Source organism: Bos javanicus, chromosome 2, assembly GCF_032452875.1.
Source record: "Bos javanicus breed banteng chromosome 2, ARS-OSU_banteng_1.0, whole genome shotgun sequence".
Lineage (NCBI taxonomy): Eukaryota > Metazoa > Chordata > Mammalia > Artiodactyla > Bovidae > Bos > Bos javanicus.
The window spans coordinates 73,092,501-73,110,514 of NC_083869.1; the positions used below are offsets into that span (position 1 = coordinate 73,092,501).

Consider the following 18,014-nt stretch of genomic DNA (forward strand, 5'->3'; position numbering starts at 1 on the left):
TACCAGCATGGCAAGACAGATGATGTCTCTCTTCTCTTTAAATTAATCCTGATGGAGGCCAACATCATTTCATGTGTTACTTCATGGATGCTGCATTTGTTCTCATATTGTAATTTCTGATATAGTGTTTCTAGATGTTAATGAAAAACTGCTGCCTGCCATGTGTGTGTGTGTGTGTGTGTGTGTGTGCGTGTGTGTGTGCATGTGTGTGTGCGCGCACGCGCGCGCACGCACACATGTCCGAGTCTTTGAAACCCCATGGGCTATAGCCGGCCAGGCTCCTCTGTCCACAGAATTTTCCAGGCAAGAATACTTGAGTGGGTTGCCATTTCTTCCTCCAGAGGATGTTCCCAGCCCAGGGATCAAACTCAATGCCTCTTGCACCTCCTGCAGTGGCAGGAGGATTCTTTTCCACTGAGCCACCTGGGAAGTTCTGCCATATCAGTAAACAAAGGATGTTACTGTCCTCAAGTCCTCACACTGCAGCTGCCTCACCCTCCCCAGTGGTGCACCCCGAGGGGACTCCGGATGAGAAAGCACAGAATGCTGGCCCCAGATAGCTGAGGTGCACATCAAAGGAATGATCTCAGTGAGCCCAGACTCTTGCATCTTCCTGTACACAGAACAGTGGTAAATTCCTTAATTTAGGATGCCTAATTTTCTTTAACCAACAGTAATTGTTTGATGCTCCCACAATCTGGTTTTTGTCGAAAAACTCCTATATACCCTGGCTCCTTCATCACCTCTTCAGAGCAGTCCCTCAGAACAATCTGAGAGACTGTGTAACAGGCTCTCTCACGTCCTTAGAGAGTCTGCCAAATAAAACTCTCAGTTTTTAAGTTGTGCACTTTTTTAGTCAACACAGAATATAGATTTTTAATATATCATTCTCAGTTTCTTAGACTCTGTGGACTAGACTGCCCAAGTATTCTAGCTTAACTAAAAGGTCCCCTATTGCTTAAAGCATAACTGATGCTTGACAAGACCAGAAGAAGACATCTGAAATGTTAAAAATCATCTTCTACATACTGAACTGTAAGAAATCTGTACAAGGAATCTTCTAGTTATTTCAGTAAATGCTGATTGGTTTTAAAAACAAAGAAATTCTAAAAACGCAATCAACAAAAATAAAAACCCCAGTTAACTTCTAAGTATATTTATTAACTGATTAATTTATAGATGAATTATGAGGAATTGACATTTGGGAAAACACTTGTTCCTTATTTTGTTGGGATTTTTCTAAGTTTTGTCATATGGTTTATAATATTCTTTGCTGAGAAAACATTTCTAAACTTTATGGAGCCCAAATAAAGTATACTGGCACAGCAAAAAGAAAACAAACAACAACAACAAATACCTCAGTTAATTCTCAAGACAACACCTTAAGTTGTTCTGTATTTTACAGAAAACACAGGTGACAATTTCAGTAATGCAAGAGGACAGAGAGCCAGGAATTGAACATGGGTATAGCCAGCTCCGAAACACCTGGCTTTCAATCTGCTACCAAGTTCCTAAGAATGGTTACTTAAGTGTTATCCAAACTGGTGTTAACAATAGAGACAAAGGTTTTTTATTTTAATTTAATAGCACATGCTGAATATCCTTCACGGATGTACATAAGGAGACACCTCATGCTTTTTATGGCTACATAGTCTAACAAATGAAAGCTCTATATTCAATAGGTTATTATGCGACAAATGATGGTTATTTGAAAAGTAACAGAGTTGGATTCACCTCATTCCTTACATACAAAAATAAGTTCCAAAGTATGAAACACTAGGGGGAATTTTTTTCTAAAAAAACAGGTGAATAAAAAAATTTTTTAATGTTTAAAAAAAGGAATTCCCTGGTGGTCCAGTAGTTAGCACGTGCTCCTTGGAATAAAAGTTATGACCAACCTAGACAGCATATTAAAAAGCAGAGACACTACTTTACCAACAAAGGTCCATCTAGTCCAAGCTATGGTTTTTTTCAGTAGTCATATATGGATGTGAGAGTTGGACTATAAAGAAAGCTAAGTGCCGAAGAATTGATGCTTTTGAACTGTGGTGTTGGAGAAGACTCTTGAGAGTCCCTTGGACTGCAAGGAGATCCAACCAGTCCTGAATATTCATTGGAAGGACTGATGCTGAAGCTTAAACTCCAACGCTTTGGCCACCTGATGTGAGGAACTGACACATTTGAAAAGACCTTCATGCTGGGAAAGATTGAAGGTAAGAGGAGAAGGGGAGACAGAGGATGAGATGGTTGGATGGCATCACAGACTCAATGGACAAGAGTTTGAGTAAATTCTGGGAGTTGGTGATGGGCAGGGAGGCCTGGCATGCTGCAGTCCATGGGGTCGCAAAGAGTCAGACACGACTGAGCAACTGAACTAAACTGAACTGAACTGCAGGGAAGGAATGGAGACACAGATACAGAGGATGGAATTGTGGACCCAGCGGGAGAAGGAGAGTGGGACGAATGGAGGAAGTAGCATCAGCACATATACACTACCACGTGTAAAATCGATACCTCGTGAGATGTGCTGTACAACATGGGGAGCCCAGCCTGGCCTCTGTGATGACCTAGAGGGGTGGGATGGGGCGAGGAGAGGGAGGCTCAAGGGGGAGGTGATATACGTATAATCATGGCTGGATTGTGTTGTTGTACGGCAGAAAACAAAACATTGTAAAGCAATTTCCTTCCAATTAAAGAATGAATTTTTAAAAATTAAAATAAATTTTAAAAAATTAACAAAAAAGGGAATTCCCTGACAGTCTAGTGGTTAGGACTCAGCACTTTCACTCCATGCCAAAAAATATTTTTTTCAGAAAAATAAAGTAAGTGAATATTAAGATCTTAAAGCGGAGAAGGCCTTTTACCATGTAAAATAAAGAACAAGCAAATGAAACCAAAATGAATAAAATATATGAAAGTGTGGGAAAATATGTCTAACACATTATCCCAAATAAGCAAAGAGCCCATCAGTTAGTTCAGTCACTCAGTTCTGTCCGACTCTTTTTGACCCCATGGACTGCAGCATGCCAGGACTCCTCGTCTATCACCAACTCCTGGAGTTTACACATGGACATCACCAGATGGTCAATACCAAAATCAGATTGATTATATTCTTTGCAGTCAAAGATGGAGAAGCTCTATACAGTCAGCAAAAAGAAGATGGGGATCTGACTGTGGCTCAGATCATGAACTCCTTATTGCCAAATTCAGACTTAAATTGAAGAAAGTAGGGAAAACCACTATACCATTCAGGTATGACCTAAATCAAATCTCTTACGATTATACAGTGGAAGTGACAAATAGATTCAAGGGACTAGATCTGATAGAGTGCCTGAAGAACTATGGATGGAGGTTCATGACACTGTACAGGAGACAGTGATCAAGACCATCCTCAAGATAAAGAAAGGCAAAATGGTTGTCTGAGGAGGCCTTACAAATAGCCATGAAAAGAAGAGAAGTGAAAGGCAAAGGAGAAAAGGAAAGATATACCCATTTGAATGCAGAGTTCCAAAGAATAGCAAGGAGAGATAAGAAAGCCTTCCTCAGTGATCAATGCAAAGAAACGGAGGAAAACAACAGAATGGGAAAGACTAGAGATCTCTTCAAGAAAATACCAAGGGAACATTTCATGCAAAGATGGGCACAATAAAGGACAGAAATGGTATGGACCTAACAGAAGCTGAAGATATTAAGAAGAATACACAAAACTATACAAAAAAGATCTTCACAAGCCAGATAATCACAATGGTGTGATCACTCACCTAGAGCCAGACATCCTGGAATGTGAAGTCAAGTGGGCCTTAGGAAGCATCATTACAAACAGAGCTAGTGGACGTGATGGAATTCCAGTTGAGCTATTCCAAATCCTGAAAGATGATGCTGTGAAAGTGCTGCACTCAGTATGCCAGCAAATTTGGAAAACTCAGCAGTGGACACAGGACTGGAAAAGGTCAGTTTTCATTCCAAACCCAAAGAAAGGCAATGCCAAAGAATGTTCAAACTACCGCACAACTGCATTCATCTCACATGCTAGCAAAGTAATGCTCTAAATTCTCCAAGCCAGGCTTCAACAGTACGTGAACTATGAACCAGAAAAACATCTACTTCTGCTTTATTGACTATGCCAAAGCCTTTGACTGTGTGGGTCACAACAAACTGGAAAATTCTTCAAGAGATGGGAACACCACACCACCTGACCTGCCTCCTGAGAAATCCATATGCAGGTCAGGAAGCAACAGTTAGAACTGAACATGGAACACAGACTGGTTCCAAATCGGAAAAGGAGTACGTCAAAGAGCCCACACAGATAAATAAAAAATGACTTTAAAAATCCACTTGAAAAACGAGTATATCTGATGAAAGACAAAAAAGCATGCTGCTGCTGCTGCTGCTGCTAAGTGGCTTCAGTCGTGTCCAACTCTGTGCGACCCCATAGATGGCAGCCCACCAGGCCCCGCAGTCCCTGGGATTCTCCAGGCAAGAACACTGGAGTGGGTTGCCATTTCCTCCTCCAATGCATGAAAGTGAAAAGTGAGAGTGAAGTCACTCAGTCATGTCCGACTCTTTGCGACCCCATGGACTGCAGCCTACCAGGCTCCTCCGTCCATGGGATTTTCCAGGCAAGAGTACTGGAGTGGGGTGCCCAAAAAAGCATAGAAACAATAAAATCAAACATGAAAAAAATATTCAACATCACTGAGGAAGTGAAAATTAAAACAGGAATACCTTATATTTTCCCCACTAATTGTGTGTGTGTGCACGCTCAGTCACATATGACTCTTTGCAACCCCATGGACTGTAGCCCACCAGGCTACTCTGTCCATGGAATTTTCCAGGCAAGAATACTAGAGCAGTTGCCATTTCATTCTCCAGGGGATCTTTCCTACCCAGGAATCAAATCTATGTCTCCTGTGTCTCCTGCAATGGCAGACAGATTCTTTACCAGTGGGAAGCCCTCTACCAAAGGTTAAAAATTATTGGCAAAAGTACAGAAAAATAGACTTTCTTCATTCATTCAGAGAAGTTCTGTGTGCCAGACACTGTATTAGTGAAAGAGATACCCAAGGTCTCTGCCTCAGGAAGTTTATGTTCCATGTGTGTAGAGATGGAAGAGAGATGATAAAGGAGAAAGTAAACAATAATTCAGATAGTATCATTCATAAAACAACAAATGGGACAACTCCATTGACTCCACTGCATGCCAATAAGGCAGCGTCAGCATTTATCAAAATGTTGTGCCAGCTAGTCTATTTCTAGATATTGATTCTACAGATATTCTCACTTTTTGTTTAAATATAAAGATATGTGTACATGGATGATCAATGGAGTGCTGGATGTAATTATGAAAAAATGGGAACAATCCTAATGTTCCTCAAGAGAACAAATTACGCAATATCCATACAATGGATCAGAAAGACCCAGAGGAAGATCAGCTTGTTTGTTTGTTTTTAATGTATCCACGTGGAAAGATTTTGAGGATATTTGCCAAAATAGTATACATAATAAGATCTCTTAAAAAAAAGAGACAAACACATTCCTATAAGTGCATATGTATGTGTACCTGTATCATTAGACATACATTGATTAATGTATGACTATAAGATTAGGCATACATGGTTTAATCTATGACTAAGAAAAATCTTAGAAGTGGAATTATGAGAAGTTATTTACAGTACAAATTTCTGTACTGTTTGGCTGTTCTGTTTTACGAGAAATATGTGCTATTTTTATACTCGGCAAAGAATAAGGGAGAAAGCATTAAAAGATAAAAAGTAATGTATTCAAGGATCATTTGGTTTCCTCAGTTTATATTCCCAAACTTCAGGCTAAAAATTAATCTGGGAAGAAAACTTCAGCAAAGGAAGAAGGATAACAAAGTAACTAATCATTTGCCTCATTCCTTAAATTCAAAGTTACAGATATAATTGGGGAGAGGGGGAAATCTGTGGCTTTCTATTTGCCAGACGTTAGTTCTTCACTTAATTTTCAAGGCAACCCACAAAATGAAACCTGGCTCGATTCCACAGATGAGGAATCTGAGGGTCTTAGAGGCTAAGTGATACCCCTAGAGCAGAAGTTTCCTCACTTCTAGGATCCCAGAAAACAAGACTTCCTGCTGGGGGCTCTTATCTTCTGGCCATTCCCTCAGGTCAGGTGGCTGGAGAGCAGGAGGGAGAGGGTGGAGCAGGAGAAACTGATTATGGGGTTTTGATGCTGTTCCAGGAGGCATTTTTCTCCCGGCCCCATTTGGATCCTTTGCTTCCTGCCCTTCTCCCCTATAAAGCTCATATTCCCTCCCTCAGAGGTGCATCTGGAGTTCCAGGTGGCAGACACAGCTCCTGGAAGCACCAGCCTAGAATCCTGCCTGTGAAGGAGTCCCTAGGAAAACCAAGTGCCTACCCCTTCAGAACTCCCTTCAAGATCACATCAATGCTGAACTGCTCCCCAAGCTTGCCTGATTTTGCCACCTCTCTCAGCCTGTAAAATGGGAATAATACATTTTAGGAGAATTACTCAAAAGGGAACACCAGGAAGTGCTTTGGGAATTGTAAAGCCTAGGGTCCCCACATTGCAATTAAAGTACGCCTAACACAACAGCTCACATCATGGAGGAAGGAGTCCAGTATTTTCTGTAATCAGTTTAAAGACAGTATTTTAACACTCTGAATAGGAATGTCCCCTGCGGGTTGTCTATTATTTTGTTGTACAATGAATGAAGAACTAACAGAAAAGTTCAGCAGGGCTTCCTCCTGCCTTTAATCTACCCCAAAGCTACCATCTTTCAATTCTAAAGGGTACAATTCTTAGTTCTAGAACCAACCTTATGTTAATCTTTCAATTAGGAAAAGAAAGATTAAAACAAAAAAAAAGTAAAACAAATTCAAAGTCCCAATGTGATGACCACAATAGCTTTCAAATAGGATAGGGGAAACATATATTCACTTTATTATTAATAATGGTTAATATGCGAATGGTTACTATGTGCTTCCCAGGTGGCACAGTGGTAAAGAGTCCTCCTGTCAATGCAGGAGATGAAGGAGACACAGGTTCAATCCCTAGATCAGCAAGATCCCCTGGAGGAGGAAATGGCAACCAATTCTAGTATTCTTGCCTGGGATATCCCATGGACAGGGGAGTCTGGTGGGTTACAGTCCATGGGGTCACAAAAGTCAGACATGACTGAGGACTCACGCATGTGCCAGACACTGTTTTCAGTGTTCTTTCTGCATTAACTCATTTTACCTACATAGTACATGTTTTATTTCCTTCATTTTATATGTGAGGAGTTAGAGGCATTGGGAGGTAAATGGCTTGCCCATGGGGACTCAACCTCAACAGGGCGGTTGGAGACCTTGGCCTTCTGGTCTACCTCTCCAGTCATTCACACTCCTCCTTGGGTTCCATACCCTGCTGCTACTGCTAAGTCGCTTCAGTCATGTCCGACTACGTGCCACCCCACAGACGGCCTCCTACCAGGCTCCTCTGTCCCTGGGATTCTCCAGGCAAAAACAATGGAGTGGGTTGCCATTTCCTTCTCCACTGAATCACTTAGGATTCTTCACAAATAGTACGCATAATTGCAACCCACCCTGCCCATTCTTGCCTTCGGACATGGTTTTTCTGTCACTCTCCTTCCAATGGACAGGAAGTTTTATTCCATGAATGAACATAAGACTCTTGGAAAAATCCACTACTGTATTTAAAATTTAAGAGTTGTTTTGGTAGGAAATACCAAAGCTTTCTTCATAACAAGCCATGCTTGCAAACTTGTTCTTATCTCAAAGCCAGAATTCCCTACACAGATTGCCTGAGGTTCTCTTTCTTCTGATCTTTCTGACTCCTCCCCCACCACCTACTTCATCTCTTCCCTCTGGCTCCAGTCTTCAGGAAAGATGTCTCCACAGTGACCTTTGGCCACTGACAAAGAGGTTGGCCTGGAGTTTGTGGACCTCCCTTCAACTGCTATCTACCCCTTCTCCTTAGGACTCCATTTCAGAGGAAGAGCACAAACTTTGCTTCTCAAACCATTTTCACTGCATACAAAATTAGTCATTGGGGTTGATGACAGAACACTCACAAGGAACACACCTTATCCAAGTCATGATGTAAGGCAATGGATTGACACTACACTGAGAAATGAGTATCCAATGGTTTAAATGACTTTGGAATTTACAGATCCAGCATCCTTCTTATGTGAACAATGCAAAGAAACAGAGGAAAACAATAGAATGGGAAAGACTAGAGATTTCTTCAAGAAAATTAGAGATATCAAGGAAACATTTCACGCAAAGATGGGCACAATAAGGAACAGAAATGGCAAGGACCTAACAGAAGCAGAAGTGAATAACAAGAGGTGGCAAGAATATACAGAAGAACTATAAAAAATGGACCTGGATAACATGATGGTGTGGTCACTCATCTAGAGCCAGACATCCTGCAGTGTTCAGTCAAGTGGGCCTTAGGAAGCATTACTACGAACAAAGCTAGTGGAGGTGATGGAATTCCAGCTGATCTATTTAAAATCTTAAAAGATGATGCTATTAAAGTGCTTCATTCATTATGCCAGCAAATTTGGAAAACTCAGCAGTGGCCACAGGACTGGAAAAGGTCAATTTTCATTCCAATCCTAAAGAAGTACAATGCCAAAGAATGTTCAAACTACCTCAACAATTGCACTCATTTCACATGCTAGCAAGGTAACGCTCAAAATCCTTCGAGCTAGGATCAATAGTACGTGAACCAAGAACTTCCAGATATACAAGCTGGATTTAGAAAAGGCAGATGAACCAGAGATCAAATTGCCAACATCTGTTGCATCATAGAAAAAGCAAGAGAATTCCAGAAAAACATCTACTTCTGCTTCATTGACTATGCTAAAGCCTTTGTGTGGATCACAACAAACTGTGGAAAATTCTTAAAGAGATGGGAATACCAGACCACCTTACCCGCCTCCTGAGAAATTCTGTATGCAAGTCAATAAGCAATAGTTAGAACTGGACATGGAACAATGACTGGTTCAAAACTGAGAAAAGAGTACATCAAGGCTGTATATTGTCACTCTGCTTATTTAACTTATTTTCAAAGTACATCATGAAAAATGCAAGGCTAGATGAATCACAAACTGGAATCAAGATTGCTGGGAGAAATATCAATAACCTCAGATATGCAGATGATACGACTTTAATGGCAGAAACAAAGCAGAACTAACTAAAGAGCCTCTTGATGAAGGTGAAAGAGGAGAGTGAAAAAGCTGGCTTAAAACTCAACATTCAAAAAAATGAAGATCATGGCATCTGGTCCCATCACTTCATGACAAATAGATGGGTAGAAAATGCAAACAGTGGCAGATTTTATTTTCTTGGGCTCCAAAATCACTGTAGATGGTAACTGCAGTTGTGAAACTACAAGATGCTTGCTCCTTGGAAGAAAAGCTATGACAAACCTAGACAGCGTATTAAAAAGCAGAGACATCATTTTGCCGACAAAGAGCCACAGAGTCAAAGCTATGGTTTTTCCAGTAGTCATGTATGGATATAAGAGTTAGACAATAAAGAAGGCTGAGAGCCGAAGAACTGATGCTTTCAAAATGTGGTGCTGGAGAAGACTCTGGAGAGTCCCTTGGACAGCAGGAAGATCCAACCAGTCAATCCTAAAGGAAATCAACCCTGACTATTCATTGGAAGGACTGATGCTGAAGTTGAAACTCCAATACTTTGGCCACCTGATTTGAAGAGTGGACTCACTGGAAAAAAACCCTAGTGCTGGGAAAGATTTGAGAGCAGGAGTAGAAGCGGGTGACAGAGGATAAAATGTTTGGATGGCATCATCGACTCAGTGGTCATGAATCTGAACAAACTCCAGGAGACAGTAAAGGACAGGGAAGCCTGGTGTGTGGCAGTCCATGGGGTCACAAAGAGTTGGACATAACTTAGTGAGTGAATAACAGCAGCTTAGTCACTAAATTGGGTCAGACTCTGGGGACCCCACAGACTGTGACCCACTAGGCTCTTCTGTCCATGGAATTCTCCAGGCAAGAATACTGGAGTGGGTTGCAATTTCCTTCTCCAAGAGATCATCCTGAACCAGGAATCGAACAGGGTCTCCTGCATTGCAGGCAGTTTCTTGCATTTCAGGCAGATTCTATACCAATTGAGCCACCAGGGAGTTATGACATAATATGTCCCAAATAATAACAGAAACTAGTGAAATAATATGCAGACATTTTATTTTTTTTATTCCTTCAACTTTTGTTCTGTATTGGGTAGAATTCTAGCCTGGGAGAAGACAAAGATAAAGGAAATGAAGCCCTTGATGAGCTCAGAAGCTAATGTGGAAGATGAAATTTATTAGATAATCATAATCTAGATGCAGACATTTTAAGTGGTGTTTGAGGTTATAATAGAAAATATTATAAATATTTAATAAAATCAAAAAACAACTTTATAAAGCATACAATCTCATTAAAATAATTAACTATAGAAGGAAGATTCAATGGCTATAAAAATTTATCTTAAGAATAAGTGATTAAAAATGTCTAAGAGACATATTTTCAAGCTATAATTAGTGCAACTAGAAATGGGGCAAGAATCAATGAATATCAGGTGTACAGGAAAACATCTATACAAGGGTCTGTTTCTGGACTAGTACTTTAGAATATGGCTTTTCAAATGTTTCAAAGTGTCATTTAAACCAGTGAGACTAAGAGATAAACCAGGTGTCAACTAGTAGGTTAACTATTTAGAAAAATAAATAAACTTAGACTGTTAGATCACATCACAAATTTCCAGTGCAATGTATGAAAGTATAAATCCCACTGGTAAGGCTAGGGAAAAAAAGAAATAAATATATTTTATGCAGTAATAAGCCAAAGTATCACTAAATGACATTATTATTTCCAGAAGACTTCCAAGTGCACTGCAATGTAAAAATTTAGAAACATGAAATTTAGGAAACCACTAAGTTGATTTTGGGGTAGGCAGGCATTCTAAACATAAAAGAAAACTTATTTTAGAAAACTGAAAAGGTTTGATAATATATACTGAAATTCAATATCTACACTGAAAAAAAACCCATGATATATATCTCATACATAAATCTAATTATCACAAAATAAATATAATTGTCACATAAATACATATATCACAAAAAATATATATTCTTCATATAGGGTAAACTGTTACAATCAGTAAGATAGAACCATCCCAGTAAAAAAGTGTGTGAAGAACATGAACATAACTGATGGAGAAATTTAAAAGATCAATAAATATATTTTTAAATATTCAGCCACATTAGCAATGATATAAATGCTAGTTTAAGATTAAATCCTGTTTCACTAATGAGGCAAAAAGCAACAATATCCAATATAAGAGACAGTAAAACATACCCTACTGGCTACCTTGTAAATTGGTACATTCAGCTGAGAAGTCAATTTGGCAAGATGTAGCAAAAGCCTTACTTAACTCCTTTGAACCAGTAAGTGTATCTCTGATTTATATTTATCTAAAATAATAATCAACATTTCACACAAAGACAACTGAAAACTAAGTATTCATACCATGAGACTAGTCAAAGTTAATAGAACTCTGAAATACTATGCAACCATTACAAAAATGTAATCTCAGAGCATTTTTATTAACACGAGACAAGCTCATAAATATAGTAAACAAAGAAAACAGGGCATATATCTGCAGTACTGTAGTAATTTTAATTTTACATATGCGAATATGTAGAAATATGGTTAGCAACGGCTCTCAGGTGAAACTAGAGATTTCAATTTAATTTTTAACTTACTTCCTTTTAAATGATCCAAGTTTCCTATAATGAACATGTATTATTTTCTTGTTTTAAAATTTTCATTGGAGTATAGTTGATTTACGCCATTGTGTTAGTTTCCAGCGTATAGCAAAGTGAATCAGTTATACATATACGTATATCCACTTTTTTTCTTTTAAGATTCCTTTCGCATATAAGCCATTATAGAACAGTGAATAGAGTTCCCTGTGCTATATAGCAGGCCTATTTGATGACATGTATTATTTTCAATAATCGGGAACATATAACTAAAAAAGAAGATCTAAAGTAAATACACCAAATTAACCCCTGGGCAGCTCTTTTTGCCTCTCTTTCAACTTATCTATATTGAGCAAAGGATAACTCCTTTTTAAAAGAGGTAGTGTTGACTGTCAAACATTGCCCAAAGGTGACTGATTAAAGAAAGGAGGGAAGGAGTTGAGGGAAGGTACAGGAGACAGTAAAGGCCTTACAGATACGGTGGGAAGCAGTGGGAGAGGTGGGCGCACTAGACCAGCAGCAGGTCCAGCAGGGCCTCAGACCCCACGACCGGCCAGGAACAAGAACCACCCCAGACCCCAGCGCTCTGTAAACATCACCCAGCTTCTTCATGCGACACTTAGGCAAGAGAGCAGAGGCCCAGGGGAGGACAGCTGCTGCTTGAAGGTACCTAAGTTGGTAGCATCTGACCTTCCATGAAAGAGAAAGGAAAATGGCCAAAGCCATTCCACAAACAAGCACAGACACACAGAGGTATTCTTACACCAGCCAAGACACCTGCCATCAGGGGTCACCGGCCTCAGCAGATGGAACATAGATCTCAGGGCCTGAGCCAGGTGCCCGAGAGCTGCCTAAGCCTGGCCTGGGGACCCACTGAGGCCGCTGAGCCACTCACAAGGATAAGCATGCCCATCCCCTGGCCACATCCAGAGGCAGACACAGAGCCATCTGCTAATTCTGAGCTCGTTCCTGGCCCAGAAGCGGGCAGGTTGAGCTGTCAGAGGTAAGCCTGATGGCAGGCTGAACTTCCATCCCACCCCCACCCCATCTGGACTTCCGTTCCCCAAATCAGGGAATCAAAGTTCTACAGAAAGGAAGCTGCCCATGTAAGATAAATTGTAACCACACTGCTGCCCCCGCCACCACCTCCCTCCAGAAAGCACTGCATCCCCCAGCTCCTTGGCTCTTCCCACTCGAAATGGAAGGGCAATGATTCCACAGGATGCCAGGGCCTCTGAGGTGATCCAGGGAGGAAGGACAATCAACACAGACACATAACCACACAAAAACCACAGAAAGGTCATTGGTTAGGCCACTGGTCCATGTGTCCTGATAAAGAACATCAGAAATGGAAACTGTACTTCACACACCTTAACTCTCTCAAACGTCACAAAATAACACTTCTCATTTTGCACGTGAACACACTGAGGCTCCAAGGGGAAGTCAAAGAGCTGGGAAGGGCTGGGATCGTAATGCAAAGTTCAAACCCCGTGCCATTTCTGCCAGGACACGGTAAGCACGCTCGTCCCCATCGCTACAAAGGGCTACTGCCTGGCACATGTGGAATCCAGCCTTGAGGATGGGCCTTCCCATCACTGATAGGTGCAGTTCCAGATAGGGCAGCTGACCCCGTACACCAAAGGTGCTCAATCTATGTCCAGGAAAGGGCACCAGGTGTGGCCCCAGCAAATAGCAAGTATAACTATGGCCGCCATTCACCGAGCATCATCTGCTCCCTGGAGGGCCCACATGGAATGTGAAACACTGTTTGGCCTGAGTGAGACACAGCTGATGTGTCCACTTTGGGGGAAGAAAACACTGAGGCTGGGAAGTCTCACAGCTAGGAAACAGATGCCATCTGACAGCAGAAACCCTTCCCAAACCCCATCTCTCCCACCATGATGAGGCAACAGGCCCAAATGAGTCATTCAGGTCAACTCCCCACTGCTGGGTGGCACCCTCAGCCCCCAGGCTCCACCCTGGCCCGATGCTCCAGCACTACCTTGGTTGAGGTAGGTCAAAGTCTCTTCATGCAACTTCACAGCTGGGGATGTGGCGGCACACAGCACATACTGCAGGGGCGGCAGGCGGGCCTCGTTCTCAGGGGACAGTTGGGGCTCCTCCTGCTTGAAGATGGGCAGAGCGAGGACGTCGCTGCAACACACAGGAGGGAGGGGTCAGGAGCAGGGCCCGCGGAGCCAACGTGCAAAGGCAGGACTAAGTGGCCAACCTTGGGCAGCATCAAGGGCAACACAGCCCAGCCTAGCGCAGCTAGCAGGTTCAGCTCCCTACACGACATCACAAATACTCTAAAATGCTTCCCAATGGAGGAGACCAATCCTGGATGATTCTACTTTCACTCCATGACCTTTGAGAGATTTATTCAGATGTCTCATGGTTTCCATCCACAAGTGTCTGGCTTTTATAACAAGAACTCGAACAAAATATTTTGTTTTTTAAATAAACTCTTCTAGCTATTGGTCACATCTCAGACCAAGACAATCCTGTCCTCTAGGATCTGTAAACCATGCAAATACAGAAACTGTCTACTTCACTCATAAAAACTGAGACATACTTCCACACTTCTAAAAAGAAAGGACAGCTGGCCCATAAACCCTATTTTAAGGGTCATGTTAATATCTCTTAACTGCAAAACAAGAACAACCATGGTTTCAATTCAGTTTTCTCACCCAAACGGAATATACTGAGATGCTCAAAGATTCTTTTCCTCCACCTCTAAACAAAAATTCCCATCAGATCCAAAAAATCAGCTTCACATCAGCCTAGGACTGGAGAACTTATTTCTAGATGTGCTTTTTTAAGTGCATCCCCAAGGAAAAACAAAATCTTTGAGAACATGAATGACTTGCATGCAAGAGGGACTTGGTTAAGCTCTCTGGATTATGAAGAGATTACAGCATGGACACTGGCGCCAAAAAAGGGTCCTGTGCCCTTATCTCCATAAGCCTCCACCCTCCGAGTGTCCCGGGTGCTGAATCAGATTCACTGACCTCACTTCACTATGTAAACAGCAGAGTCACTGATACAATCTATTCCTCATACAACACCACACACAAGTATCTAAAACACAAGCCGGGCACATACCCCAGCATGTCAGACCAATTTTCAGAAGGAAAAGTCCAGCTGTGGCTCACCTAGGAACCTTCTGTATGAAGGGCCGCCCCTGCCACCACCCACTGCCCTGGGTCCCCCACCTCATGCCTTCCCTTGTCCAGATTGGGGCACATGCCCAGTCTAAGTGGTTATCCAGGAACGGGGGGAGAAGCAAAAAGATGATTCCCGGGGGATTGCATAATTTCATGTTTGCCCAGACCATGTTAAGTTAATAATCCATGGGCTGCTGCCTTTAAATTAAAAAAAAAAAAAAAAAGGTGGGAGTAGCCAGGGTTGGGGGAAGAGCCATCACTCAACAGTAACTTATTTCAATCCTGGTATCCTTATCTGCTGAGGAATAAAAGTCACCAGAACATCAAAACAGAAGTAGGGAAGAAGGGAGTACAGACCAGTACCCCAGGAAGGTCACACAACTTGAAGAAATGCTGCACAGTGATGAGATGACCAAAATTAAATGCACAAACCAAGCAAAAGAACAAGATCTTCTTCACTCTAAGGGGACCAGGGGCATGTTCATGGACCCTCCCCATGGCATCCATCAAGGTCAACCTCTCCAAGTGTGAAAGCCCTGGCTTCCAAGAAGTAACATAAAAAAAGAGAGTGTGGACCAAATGAGTCTTTATCCACGGTCCCCATATGACCCCAGAAACCCATTTGGCCTTATAGCACCTTTTACCCCAATTCCCAACCACCTCACCAGGATGAATGCAATACCAAACTCTTACAGTAAGGGCACCTCTAGTTCAAGAGGAGAATTATTCCCTAAAGGGATGACATTTTCGGTGTCCAGGAAGTTTTACATACATTCACTTCTTCACTCAGGGTCACCTTCAAAGTCATTTATAAGGTATGGCAACAAACTGAATGGCTACAAACTAAAATTGAGGCAAAATTACAACTAAAATTGCATCCTGCGATACAATAAAAATGTATTCCATTGTAGCATTTCGGGTAAGTGAATGGACACAATCTTCTACCAGAGATTAACATCTGCCCAGTGGGGAATTCCCTGGAGGTACAGTGGTTAAGACTCCTGGCTTCCACTGCAGGGGACTCGAGTTCAATTCCTGGTCAGTGAACTAAAATTCCATATACCACACAATGCAGAAAAAAAAAAAAAAAAATCTGCCTGGTGGGCTTAACACCTTCCAGAGGAGCCTGCCTCTGGTGGATCACCATGGTCTGCTGTGAGACATAAGTCCTTAATTAAAACCCTAGGCTTATGCCATCTCCTACCTCTCTTGCCCATGAATAAAACACAGCAGACATATCTCTTATTCCCAACCATTCCTTTGCCTGCTGGAATTGGGCTGTCTTCAGAGAAGACTACTAGACAAATATCTATCAAAGTTAGGATTTCCACACCACCTGTACTGTTAAATCTGAGTTGGAACTTTTGGGGGTCAAAAATAAAATAAAGCAGGAAGGATAGCTCTCTCTGTGGGGTGGTCTGGCCCATGGTTCACTTTCTCTGAGCTCACATCAAATGCCCTTTGGGTTAAATTAGGCACATTTCATAAACTGTGACTAGGATGGAAATAAAGACAGGCTAAAGCTGGTTCAGGCGAGTTCAGAAAGTGAAATGACTGCCCATTAGTACCCAGCCAGCTGCACAACAGGGAAAAACAATCCTCCAGGAACTGAAGCTAACGGGGGTGCCACTTCCTTCAAGGGGACGGGAGAGAGAACTTTGCAAAACAGGCAGGACTTACTTTTCCCTCTGAAGAGCACTAGTCAAATCCCTGCAGAAGAAGAAAGATTTCCATCAAGGGCAATCAACGTGCGGGCCTCGGACCCACATACCAAGACCACCTAGTGGGAGAGGGCACCCGGTCCCTCCCGAGCCCCCGCCCGCCCCCGCTGCAGGTCCGCTAGGCGGAGCGCAGGGCCGCGCTAGCAGCTCGCTCGCTCCTCGGGCGGACCAAGGACACTGGAGAGGACGCGAGGCTCGGAGAGGGACCCGGGCGGACAGGGGCAAAGAGCAGGGGACTAGACTTCCCGGGACAGCTCCAGACCGACGGCAGGAACTTTCCTCTTCGTCGCGAGCGGGGAGAGGAGAGACGCAGAGGTGGAAAGACCCCGGGGATATTACGACCCAGAGATGTGCGCTCCGTGCCCGCCCGGGGTCGTCGGGGAAGTAGCCCCGCGAGCACTAGGCTCTGCAAACCCGCCTCCCGCGCGGGCCCGCAACTCCGAGCGTCGGGTCTCGCCAGGGCCGGTCTGTCTGTCCCAGGCGGGAGTCTGGGCAGATCTCCCTCAGTCCCCAAAGGGCACAGAGTAAGGAGGCGGCGAGGGCGCTCAGGATCCCCGGCCGCTCCTTTCCCGGCCCACGGACGTCAGACGGCGCCCCGCCCGCGGACCCCGGCCCGAGCCCCTTACCGCAGGTAGCTGCCGGGATTGTGCTGGTTGTAGTGCTCGGGCTGCGTGTGCCAGAACAGCATGGCTGGGGCTCCGAGCCCGGCCCGACCCAGGCGCGCGGCGGACGGGACGCGAGGCGACCCAACCTCTAGGTCACCTGCCAGCAGCGATCCTTAGAGCGGTGGCCGCCCGCCCTGCGCATTTATGGACGGCTCGGGGGGCGGGGCCTCGTCCGGGCCCGCCCCCAGGCCGCGCGGCCGCCTCACCTGGTGACCCGCACAAGCGCGCCCTTCCCGGGAGCGAGCGCGCCTCCAGGGCGGCGACCGCGAGCGTGCAGCGCGGCTGCGGGCGGGGATCTGGTCCGGCACTGCCCGTATCCCGCCCTCGAGGGTGGGGCCCAGGTAACCGTCCCCGCAGCCCTGGTGTCTTCCCTCTCCCAGAGCCTCACCGTGGGTGGGGTGAGGAGGCTGTGAGCTTGGATGTCTGAGACCCCGACCCCGACATGCTGTCCCCTTAGCTTGGTCTCGCTTTTTCACAACACTCTCAGAAATCGTGTTTTGTTTTAATCTACACTTGAGTATTGATCTCTTTCCCAGTATAGTATAATCTCCAAGAGGACAAGGTTTGGACTCTCTAGCTCACTCTGTTATCCCTACCTCCTGGAAAAGTGCTTGGGACATGGTGCTGCTGTACTGTGCATAGTCGCTCAGTCATGTCCCACTCTGCGACCC

The 18,014-nt window shown here is 43.6% G+C and overlaps 1 protein-coding gene across 4 annotated transcripts in view; it reads right to left on the reverse strand.

Moving 5' to 3' along the window:
• The window catches only part of TFCP2L1 (transcription factor CP2 like 1), a 68,628-nt gene extending 51,163 nt beyond the window's left edge, over positions 1-17,465 (reverse strand). For 2 of the 4 annotated variants that reach the window (XM_061440024.1, XM_061440021.1), the window contains exons 1-3: positions 17,305-17,465; positions 16,638-16,667; positions 13,793-13,944 (exon numbers count right to left, since the gene is read on the reverse strand). In XM_061440024.1, the coding sequence (XP_061296008.1) occupies positions 13,793-13,944; positions 16,638-16,667; positions 17,305-17,366 (244 nt within the window). In that variant the 5' untranslated portion in view covers positions 17,367-17,465. The remainder of the gene's footprint in view (positions 1-13,792; positions 13,945-16,637; positions 16,668-17,304) is intronic. The other 2 variants (XM_061440032.1, XM_061440030.1) reach the window with 1 other exon arrangement.
• Between the last annotated feature and the right edge of the window lie 549 nt (positions 17,466-18,014).